General features: G+C 40.2%; 1 protein-coding gene across 4 annotated transcripts in view; it reads right to left on the bottom strand.

Moving 5' to 3' along the window:
* Positions 1 to 11,981, bottom strand: part of ANKRD29 (ankyrin repeat domain 29) — a 58,280-nt gene that overhangs the window by 33,152 nt on the left and 13,147 nt on the right. For 3 of the 4 annotated variants that reach the window (XM_027775360.1, XM_006157656.3, XM_014591296.2), the window contains 2 exons: positions 7,168 to 7,266; positions 3,106 to 3,204 (listed from right to left, as the gene is read on the bottom strand). In XM_027775360.1, the coding sequence (XP_027631161.1) occupies positions 3,106 to 3,204; positions 7,168 to 7,248 (180 nt within the window). In that variant the 5' untranslated portion in view covers positions 7,249 to 7,266. The remainder of the gene's footprint in view (positions 1 to 3,105; positions 3,205 to 7,167; positions 7,267 to 11,981) is intronic. The other variant, XM_014591295.2, reaches the window with a different exon arrangement.

The following is an 11,981-nucleotide window of genomic DNA, read 5'->3' as shown; positions in this document are numbered from 1 at the left end:
GAACTTCGAAGAAAAGGTGTGCTCATAGATTTCCTGAGGAACTAGCACGGCTGGGAAGGGATTCAATGAAGGATGGACCATGTGGTGAGGGATGGTGCTTGAGTGGGAAAGGAACTGGAGGCTGAGGATGGTGGTGGAGGTGTGGGCGCAGGGCAGGAGGTACATTAAAAAATGTCTTGATAGGGGTCAGCAGGTGGTGTAATGGTTGGGATGCTAGACTCCTATATTCCTTCTGTGTGTCTCTGGTGAGTGCATGTGCCTTATAGTAAAAACAAAAACAAAAACAAACTCTCCTAAAAAAAGTCTTGATAGCAGCAATGAGCACCTGTTTCTAAGCTTTGTTCTGTCAACTTCCCGAGCTCTTTGCCTAATTAGGTAACAGATGGATAAAAGATGATGATTCTCACAGAAGAACTGATATTTTTTCTTTTAGAGACACATTTTAAAGTGTATAGATTTGATAAGAACAATGGTTGACACAGGTTTGGTTTTTTTTTCTTTTTTTTTTGAGAGGTTTTTACTATAGGGTACGTGTGCTCGCCAGACAGACAGGGAGAGACATAGAGACAGAAAGCGAGAAATCACCCTCCAGGGAGGATGGTCACGCCGCAATCCCTTCTCCTCCATTCTCCTCTCGGGATCCTGGGCATGCACGCACACATTCCCTGTATGTTTTAAGCCACCGGGTCCGGGACGTGAACCACGGTCGACTACGTGGGAGTCCAGCAACATAGCCATTATGCTAACTGCTGGTTCCCGACACAGTTTTGATGACAGAATCATATAAAAACTCAAAGCCACCTGGCATTTTCTTTCCCATGGAAAGCTCTGAGACATCTGGAGTTGACCTAATGGAAATAAGTGGAATTGCTCTCCCTGGGCCTCATGTTCCATGGATTTCTGGGAACTGGCTCATGTTCAAAGCCTGTAAGCCAGTATTAACTTGTTAACCAAGAAGACTGAAGCAGCCATGTGGCCACACATGATCATTTTTATTTAGTTCACAGATACAGATTTAGGTTCACAGAGCTTTACCTTTTATTTATAGTTGTATCACTTTTATAATAAAAAATAAAATGATAACCATAAAAAATATATATATACATTTGTTGCATTTTGTATTACTATATATAATCATCCCTTGGTATTTTCATGGGATTGGATCCAGGACCTCCTTCAGATACTAAACCCCATAAATGCTCAAGTCCTTTATAGAAAATGGCATAGTGACTGCATATCACCTGTGCACATCCTCCTATATACTTTGAATCATCTCTAGGTTACTTATAATACCTACAACGATATCAATGTTTTATAAATAGTTGTTATACTGTATTATGTTTATATCTGTGGGGTTTTTTTGTTGGTTTTAAATATTTTTTATCTGCAGATGGTTAAATCCACAGATATGGAACCCATGGATACCAAAATCTGATTGCATTATACTTAGTATGTTTTTCTAAACATACTAAGGCATGCTCACATCTGATAGCAGGCTTTAGAAAAGACAGAAAACCTACCTGAAATTCAGACCTACTGATAGCTGACATTTGGGGTCAGCCTGCTGCCTGGTGATTAAGGGCTCTAGATCCCATGTGGCCAACTGCACTGTTCGAGTCCTATACCTGGTGGCTTGACAAACTCACCAGGCTAAGTGCAGGCATGCCCAAAATCCTGAAAGGGTAATGAGATGGAGAAACAGGATTGTGGCAAGACCATTTCCCATGAGTGTGAATGGGGGGTTCTTTCTCTATTTCCCTCTCTCAGTGTCTCTCTGTCTCTCTTGCTGAACACATGCACCCGCTGGCAAAATTTTTTTTTTAAAGTTAGGCTTTTAATAGAAAAAAAACCTACTGGAAATTCCCTTGATATATAAATGTCACATGCAGTGAATTAAGAAAAATCCAAGAATTTCCAACTTGAGCCAATTTTTTAGTATGATTAGTCCAGAAATGAACTGACAATTACAAATATCTTATGGCAACTTAAATTCTACTACTACAAAACATTATCATATAAAATCATATTGTGGACACAAAATTGATCTTTTTGGTGGTCTCAGTTTTCATACCTATATGTCAAAAATGAAAATCAACAACTTCTTAAAAGGAAGAATCATAGCTTCTTGCCCAACAATATAAGCTATAATTATGTATTACGCATTGGGTCATCAGAAAAAGTCATGATGTATTTTCTGTTTTTCTATGCAAAAATGTGTCATGACTTTTCTGACAGCCCAATATTATATTTCAGAGAGAATAACTCATGAAATTAAGAAGGCCAAAGTGCCCTCTTAGGAATTTCTCAGATTTATTAGTGTCATCTTAATATTTCCCAAAATTCTTATTATATAAAGTATCTTTAAAAAGTTGATGTAAAATATATTTTCTAAAAAACTAGGCATGTATTTCAAAATATTTTATGCCCAAATGAACTCCAATTTCCACGAACATTTTGAAGTCCCCTCACAATATTGAGATTAATCATAAAATAAAAATAAAGGTACATGGAAACAAGAACCTCAAGAAAGTCACCTGCTATGATATCCCTCCTGGTTACAAAATTTAGTGACCCAGAGTAGAAAGCTGCCCATGCAAGAAAGAGTTTAAGTCATTCCCCATAAAATTCACCAGTTGTGTGGGGACAGCACATGGTGTAGTGGTTATGTGGCTAACTAAATTTTGAATCCTGGACCTGGTGGCTTGAAAAATCACACCAGACATGTGTGTGTGCATGTCCAAGATTCCAGGAGGAGAAGGGATTGTGGCATGGCCATCCTACCTGGGGGATGACTTCTCACTTTCCCTCTCATTGTCTTTGTCTCTGTCTCTCTCTGGCGAGTGCATCTGCCCTATGGTAAAATCCTCTAGAAAAAATAAAGTCTGCAGTTGTGAGTCTAGAGTAAAAATGTAATCTTTTGAATAGAATCCTTAGGATTGCCCATGATGCATTACTATTGATAGTAAACGTGTGAAATCCACTTTCTTAGGCTTCAGAATCTTGTAAAAAGGGAAGCACAAACTTGTACCATAGTTAAGCAGAAAATTAATATCCATGACTGCTGAAATTACTCAGCAGGTTTTTAAATCATGAAGGTTTTCTTACTTTGGTCCTAAATTCAGTGGATGCTCCAAATCCAAAGAGAAATCTCACGACATCATTATGGCCTTGCTGGGCAGCAAAGAACAGGGCAGTTGTACCTGACTGGGAGAGAGAAAGGCTGGCTTTAACAGACATTTGCCTACATTACATTTAGTTCATACATTCGTGAAGAAAACAGAACAATAACCTTGCATATAAACCTTGTAGCCTAGAGTGGGACTGCATTTGAACTAATTCTATTCCTTGGTCAGAGAAGTGACAAGGTGAAAAGAAAACTTCACTCTTGGTGTAGTGGGATGAAGAGCAGTTCTCTAAAAGATATGTCTCCATTCTAATTCTGGAAACTTGTGACTATTACCTTACGTGGCAAAAGATGTGATCAATCTAAACATTTTGAGAGGAAGAGCTTATCCTCTGTTATCTGGGTGGGCCCTGGATCCAATGACAAGTGTCCTTACTAAGAGCGAGGCACAGGCATTGTTCCTAATAGTTGAAATGCAGAAACAATAGAAGTGTCCACTGAATGGATAGGATAAATGTGGCATATTCATACAATTAAATGTTATTTAGCTTAAAAAAGAAGGCAATCTGACATATGCTACCACATGGATGACTACTAAAGACATTAGGCTAAGTGAAATAAACCAGTCCTACATACTGAATTATTCTACTGTGGTAGCTCAAGTAGTCAAATTCATAGAACCAGAACGTAGGATGACAGTTGTCAGGGGCTGAGAGAGAAAGAAATGTGGAGTTATTGTTTAAAGGGTACAGAGTTTCAGACTTATAAGATGAAAAGAGTTATAGAGATGGATGACCATAGTAATTATACAACATTATGAATGTATTTATTACCACCCAACTTGTACACTTTAAAATGGGTAAGACAGTAAATGTTATATGTATTTTACTATAGTAAAATGATAATAAAAAAAAAGTGATGCAGAGAGCTGTCTGACACAGAGAAAAGGCAATGTGACTATGACCACAGAGGCAGTTTGTCTTTCTAGCAAGTTCTGTGTATCTCGATAAGCAACCTATGAAAACAATGGCAGGTACTTTTTTCAGGAAACCAATATTTTAATTTTGTAAAATGGATTAATAATGGACCAAGGTAGAAGTCTACTTGGAACTGTGAGTCATTTCCAAAGCTCCAAAACATGTAAGTGAGGTTGGGGTTTCCCTGTAGTGTGGTAGTTCTGCAGTCCCAGATTGGCAGGGTATCTGGAAATTCAGAGGACAGCCATGAACTTCATTGCTTCAATCACACAAGTTACTTCTAAACTAAATATACTTGGGTAAGTCCTCAAGGGCCACTGTTTTGTTTCTTTGTTTTGGAGAGGTTTTTGCTATAGGGTGCGTGTGCTCGCCAGAAAGATGGAGAGAGGCAGAGGGACCAGCAGTTAGCATAATGACTATGTCGCTGAACTCTCATGTAGTCGATCGCAGTTCAAGTCCAGGACCCAGTGGCTTAAACTCACGCTGGGCACGTGTGCGTGCATGCCCAGAATCCAGAGGAGAATGGAGGAGAAGGGATTGTGGCATAGCCATCACCCCTGGGGATGATTTCTCACTTTCTGTCTCTCTATCTCTCTCTGTCTTTCTGGCAAGCTTATGCGCCCTGTAGCAAAAATCTCTCCAAACAAACAAACAAACAAACAAACAAACAAAAAAGACAGAGATTCAGAGAGACAGAAAGTGAGAAATCACCCCCCAGAGGGGATGGCCATGCCGCAATCCCTTCTCCATTCTCCTCTCAGGATCTTGGGCATGCACGCACATGCGCCCAGCATGAGTTTAAGCCACCAGATGTGGGATCCGGACTGCGGTGTTCTACATGGGAGTCCAGCGACATAGCCACTATGCCAACTGCTGGTCCCAAGGGCCTCCGTTTCTTAGTGCCCAAGAGTTTCCACCTCCAAGATTACTTGAGCAATTGGAACCAAAGGAACAAATAAATATAAAACGACACATTGTCTAGAAATAAAATGTTTCTCTCCTTTCTGTTTCTCTCCATTGTTTTAAAGAGAATTTTGTGCACATTGAAACTTGCCCTTCAGGATAAAGTTTTTGGGTAGGCAAATCTGGATCACATTATTTCTATTAGAGAAAATCTGTCCTTTAAAAAAAAGTTATAGTAAACAAGCACTGTAAAACAGAAAGGAAAAATAAAAAAGACTAGGGTACTATAGTTCTAAATGGGTCCAGACATTTTCATCCCAGAGGGAAATTAAGTGCCAAAGTGAAAATGCCCTAAAACAATGCTCTAGTGTTATGAAAATTGCTCAAGAGAATCTGTTTGTAAGATTGATTGACTTTGCTGTAGCCTCTCCATACTGCTGATCCTTTCAATAGACCAGGCTTGCTGGTCCAAGGCTTCAGGAACTAGACCCCAGATTCTGTCAGTTGAGTGTTACTCATGGTCCATAGCCAAAGCCTCTAGCACCCAGAGAGGTAATGGGAGGGACTTGGGCATATTCTTTGGAACACAGCCCTCAGGCCTCGTATGTCTTCATTTGCTTTACTCAGGGGTATCATCTCAGCCTGGAAGAATGGGATTGGCTTGATAAAAGGTTGGTTGATGAATCTTCCTTTCTGAAACTACAGCTGCAGAGTAGGCCCAAGAATAAAGTTGCAGATAGGCCGGAGGATCAAGGAAAACTAAAAACTCCAGTCTGGTTTGGAGTTTGTCTGGGATGTCCATCTCAGGTCTGAGTCAGTATGAACTGAGAGGTCAGGATCACTCAAGGGATGACCTGAGCATATGTTTCCATTAAAGGTTAGTTTACCAGACCCTGTGTTGGCTCAGAAATATATGGACCCTTCTCAGACCTAAACCCCAAAGAATGTTACAATGCTGGGGGCTTTCCATTGCTTTTCTAGATTGGACCAAGAATGGATTCTCTGATGAGACCAAACTGAAATTGCAATTGAATACAGCGTGGAAACAGGGTCACATTTTAGTACAATATTCACTCACATGGCTTTTTAAAGAACTTTTTTTTTTTTTGGAGAGGTTTTTGCTATAGGGCGTGTGGGCTCGCCAGACAGACAGAGAGAGACAGAGAGATAGAAAGCAGGAAATCACCCCCCAGGGGGGATGGCCACGCCGCAATCCCTTCTCCTCCATTCTCCTCTCGGGATCTTGGGCATGCACGCACACGCGCCCGGTGTGAGTTTAAGCCACCGGGTCCGGGACTCGAACCGCGGTCGACTACGTGGGAGTCCAGCAACATAGCCATTACGCTAACTGCTGGTCTCTTAAATAACTTTTTAAGAACTTATTTCACACATGACCAGTCAAAGAAGTCTTTTGAAAACATGATTTGGGAGGAAAATGGAGGAGAAGGGATTACAGTGTGGCCATTCCTTCTGGGGCGGGGGGGCGATTTCTCGCTTTCTGGCTCTCTGTCTCTCTCTCTCTCTCGCTTTTTGGCTCTCTGTCTCTCTCTCTCTGTCTGGCAAGTGCACGCACCCTATAGCAAAAACCTCTCAAAAAAAAAAAAATACAGAGAGGTTGGCAGGTGGCCTGGTGGTTAAGGGCACTGGACTCCCACATGGCTAACCATGGTTTGAGTCCCATACTTGGTGGCTTGCTTTCTCACTTTCCCTCTCTCTTACTCTGTCCCTCTCTGGTCAAATATAAATAAAATAAACAAATAAATAAATAAAGTTAAATAAAATAATTCTTAAAAAAAAAAGAAAACATGGTTTGGTGAGGATGACAGAGATGTTCTAGCAAATGAATTTCAATACAAAAAGGTTGGTGACTCAACTCTTCTAAAAATCTCTTTGAAATTTCTATAAATTCTATAGCATTGTATCCAATGGGAAGAAGGAAGAACCAATTGAAGCTGTTATTTTAGATGTATGTGACAAGATATGCTCAACTACAGTCTAGCTGATGGTCCATTCCTGGACCTTATTTGAGGCACAATAAACTTTGCAATCTGAACTGATGTAGAAGGAAAGCAATGATGGCTTCTGTCCTTACCAGTTCACTATGAGGAAAAGTTCAGATCTCTTAGCCTGGTCATTTTTAACCAAGGGCAAAGCTTAACTTACCTCCCTCTGGAGATTGATGTCTGCTCCTTGCAGAACCAGTTCCTTCACACAGTCTATGTGACCAGCGTAGGAGGCGACCATGAGGAGTGTGGTGCCATGCTGGATGGAGAGACAGATGAACAGTTAGGCCATCGTTATGTCAGAGAGAGGGTTCCTGGAGAAGAAATTGCAGAGATATCAGCTCCACTCAGAACACGTCCTAGTGCAAAATTTCTTCAGTGATAAAAGTGCCTTGTGAATAATCTTATGATGCAGAATAGATGGAAAAAGCAGAGCAATAAATTGCTAAGGTTAAACTTTCCATTTAAAAATTCGCTTCCATTACCTTCAGAAACATAGTCCAAGGGAACCATAGTTATCACATTATAAGGCAGCAGTGACATAATGGTCTCTTTTTCTGATTTATATTAAATGATTCTTGAACCAAAACACTGCTATTAATGCAAAAAAAATGAGTTGGATGGTACCGTTTGTTGTTTTTTTGTATTTAGAAGTTTTTATCTTTAAAGTAATTCATGCAAAGACAAAAGGTACTGCGATGAAATGAGAGACTACAGAACTGAGGGTCAGGAATCATGGGGTCCAAGTCCACTTCTGTCTTCAACAGAGTGACCTAGGGCAAGTTGCTCACAATTGTTGGAACTTAGTTCTTCTTTAATGAGGGGTGGGGGCCAGGTAGTGGCCCAGTAATTATGCAACTGGACCCACATAAGAAAGGTCCTGAGTTTGCATCTCAAGCTATCCCTGAGTATGCTGGATATGTATGTGCATGCCATGGTCTGGGCTGGCTGAGACTAGGGGTGAATTGTGACATGAAGACCCTATTGGGAGTGCTTGTCTTTCTTTATGTCTCTGTGTCTTTTATGGGAGAAATAACATGAGAAGTCATGTGGGATGCTTACCTAGCTCTCTTCCAGCTTCAAGATTCAAAGAGCTGCGGTGTAACACGAGAAATGGGACTCTTTCAATTAAAGTGGAACTTTTAACTTTAACTCATAGTTGTTTTCAAGGACTTAACATTGTTATTTTAACCACCACCTCTGTATTTTCAGCAACATGTCTCTCAGGAGTGATAATAAGAGAGACAGTCAGGGCTGCACATGAGCAAGGTGAAACAGGATAAGGTGATTAAATGGATTTTAGAGGCTTTGTGTAATTCTCATCTCTGGGATTTTGTCGGAAGGCAGTATAATTGAATCTTGGACAGGTTATATAACCTCTTAAAGTTGCATTCTATCTACAAAATGGGAGAATAATACTGGGTTGTCAGAAAAGTTATGATGCATTTTTGCATGTAAAAACACGTCATGACTTTTCTGATGACTCAGTAGGTGTATCTGCCTGATTAAATTAAATTAGCAAATGAAATAATTCAGACAATGTGCTCAGCATAGAAATGTTAGATATTTGTTTGGTAAGTACTAAATATTAAGATAATTATTATGATAGTTCAGTGTTATGTTATCATTTGGATTTTGTTGACTTCTGTGAATGATCGTGCTGTTTTGGGAAAGCATATAGAAAGTATATATAGAGTTGGGGCCGGCAGGTGGTGTGGTGGTTAAGGGCGCTGGACCCCCATATGGCTGACTGTAGTTTGAGTCCTGGACCTAGAGGCTTGCTTTCTGGCTTTCTGTCTCTCTCTCTCATTCTGTCTCTCTCTGGCCAAATTAAAAATAAATAAATAAATAAAATTAAGATTAATAAATAAAAAGTATAGAGTCAAGAAAAGTTAGTGGTTTCACAGTAGTGTTCTATGGTATTTCTTCTACTCCATGTGACTGTATTTGGAATTTAGACAGAGGACCTCTATGTAGGCTGTACTATCCATTTTTCAACTGAGTTCCTATCTCTGTATTCTCCAGAATTGGAGTAGCAAGTCTGGTATTACCAACTTCCTCTTGAATGGGAGAAATTTTTATTTGGATAGCAGATAGGAAAGCCCTTGGTGCTATGGTCTGAACTCATGTTGAACCCCACTCCCCAATTGTGGTAGTATTTAAAGGTGAGGCCTCTGGGGAGTGATTAAGGCATACGAGCTCTGACCTCATGAATGGGATTATTGCTCTTATAAAGTGGTTGAAAGGAGCTGTCCCATCCTTCTGCTATGGGAAGATGCCATAAGGCCTTATCTATGAAGCAGAATATGAGTCTTCTCCAGAACATTGAATGTGTTGGCAGTTAATCTTTGACTTCTCAACCTCCAGAACTACAAATGTAACAGAACTGAGCATTTGTGTGTTTGTAAATTACCCAGTTTCAGGTATTTTGTTATAGCAGCCTAACTGGATTATGACGCTTGTTTAAAGCCTATCTAACTAGAAGCTATAACTATGAGGAGGCTTCAGAAATTTCATGAAAAAGTGTATTATAAAACACCTGCATGGATTTCAATTTTTTTGCACTAAAATAAACTTGTACTTTAATTCCATTTTCTGTAAACTTTTCAAAGTTCTCTTGTGTATCCTCATTCATGAGAGGTGAGAAAATTTTGTATCCTGGGGTCACCCCAACCTCAAAAATCAATCATGAACCAGAGGAAGTAAAAGACACTTAATTTGAATATTTAAAAAAGAAAATAAAGAAATTCTAGGCTTATCTGTTTTAAAGGAAAGACAAACAACAAAAATACTTCATAGATTGTATTTCAATTATACATCTGTCAATTGAGAAAAAGTCAGAGTGACAGAAAAGAGGAAGAAATTTAAAAATATATTAAACTACATAAAAATATTTTTTCCATTTAGAGCCTATTAGTTTGACTGATTTTAATTTTTTAAAGATTAATTTTCTAAAATGTCATTGCCTGATGTTAAAATGTATTTTTTAAAAGTAGTTTTGAACAGAGTACATGTAAATGTATATAAATGTACATAAAAATGTATATAAAAAATGGCTAAACGAATCCTGCCATTGCACATCCTTTCAGTAAATGGGTATCAGAGGGATGAGTAAAACAAAATACATAAACATCAGATAAAGACAGCATTAATCTAGGAATTAAGGATGAGTAAGTGTTAGCAGATCAAAGCTGTGGTGTATACCGGGCGGCCTAGAGATAAAAAGTTTGAGCATGGTCATATTTGAGGTTAGGAACATTTCCTGAGAAAGCCCCATGGGCTTTTCCTTGCATTGTAATGGCTCTCCCAGGCTTCCCAGGTAATCCTGAGGGTTGGCCCCATTAGAGACTATAGTACCAGTCTGGAAATCAGTCAGCACCATAAGAAACCATCCTGGAACCAGGATTTCATGTTCAGGAGGCACATGGAGGAGGCAGAAACCAAGCCAGTGACATCCTGAGAACAAAAATCATGCTGTGCTTCAGCCACCACCCATTGTAGTAACCTTTTTCAAATAAACAAGATGTCTGAAGTCACCACAGTTTAGACATGATCCTTTGGGTGAAGGAATCGTCTCTCCAGAAAGCTCCTGATAAAATAACTTTTTGTTTTAAACAAGGAGAGGTAACTGAGAAACATATTATTGTCTATTCATGGATACAGAATTTTTGGTCACTCAGAAGACAGCTAGAGGGCGTGAGCTCTGAGGGAACAGAGATGGTAAGACTGGCAAGTTCTGATGCAGAAGGGGCGCTGGAAAGGTCGAGAATACAAGGTGCTGTCTAAGAGGAAGTGTGTGTGGCACAGGGTGGGGGGTGATCCTGGGAAGTTCAAAGCCAGGAGGAAGTTACAGGAGTGGTTACAAAGGGATGACTTGGAGAAAAACAGGAAAAGTGGTTAATGGGTAAAGTCACATTGAAAATAGGCATTGCTAGCCCACAGTTTTGCTCAGCGTTGAACCCGGTAAGACTGGAGGGGCCAGTTCACAGATACCCAAGATCTCATGTTGGTTTGGGATCTGGCCACGAACAGCTGGTCCTTTCAAACTGGAATAATTGGAAAAAAGTTTAACGAGATCATTTATATAGCTGTGGCCTGAGAGTAGGGAAACTACGAAGTACAGCATGATCAGCCCCAGCCAAGCCTGAAAGCAGGAGACTTCAGTGTCTCCCACGATGCATTCACTGCTGCCAGACAGAACAGGGTGCCACTAACCTCCTGAATGTGCCCTCATCCCACCCTGACTGCTGTCAAACTCTACTGGAGGCCAGAGGAACACGAGCCCACTTGGCAGTCCATCTATTTTAGACTATGGGCAGACTGAGCTGGGGGAGGGTATGGAGTAGATCTGGAGGTCCAAATCACAGACATCCTGCCCCTTGGCCCAGTGGGCAAACTGGAGTTTGCTCTTTCACTTTGCTCTTCACTCCCAGGCTAGGGGCAGATTTCACTCACCAAATGTGTGCAATAAAAGCTGGAAACGGCACATCCTGTTTTCAGGAACACAATAAGCCTCCTTTGAAAATATTTATATTCAAAATCCTAAAATCAAAATATCTCTGCTATCCCTCTCCTCATTCGAGGACCTCCCTGTCCCCAGAGATACAGAGAGGGCTGCTGGGCACAGATTAATGACCCTCTGTAGCTGGGGAAGGAAAGGGCTCCTTAGGGGGTGCCCACCAGCGGGCAATAGCATCTGTTTTTATTTCCTCTTCTTAACTGCCAATTTATGTATTTATTTTTGCAAAAGGTAAAGAAAGGGCTAAGAGTCTGGGTGGAGGCTTTAATTTCTTTTCTTTTTTTTTTTTAATCCTTGTAGAAAAAACACAACTCTCACGTCCGTGGCAGCCCTAAATTGTGCTCTAAATTATCACCATCATTTCACAAGAGCAGTTGGTTTGAATTCTTACAATAAATGGCTTTTTCTTCTTGGAATCTGCTAATTGCTGATTCCCAGTGACATGCCTCTTTCCC

The sequence above is a fragment of the Tupaia chinensis genome, unplaced genomic scaffold (genome assembly GCF_000334495.1).
Source record: "Tupaia chinensis unplaced genomic scaffold, TupChi_1.0 Scaffold000550_1, whole genome shotgun sequence".
In the NCBI taxonomy this organism is placed as follows: domain Eukaryota; kingdom Metazoa; phylum Chordata; class Mammalia; order Scandentia; family Tupaiidae; genus Tupaia; species Tupaia belangeri.
This window is presented reverse-complemented; position numbering and strand designations above follow the sequence as displayed.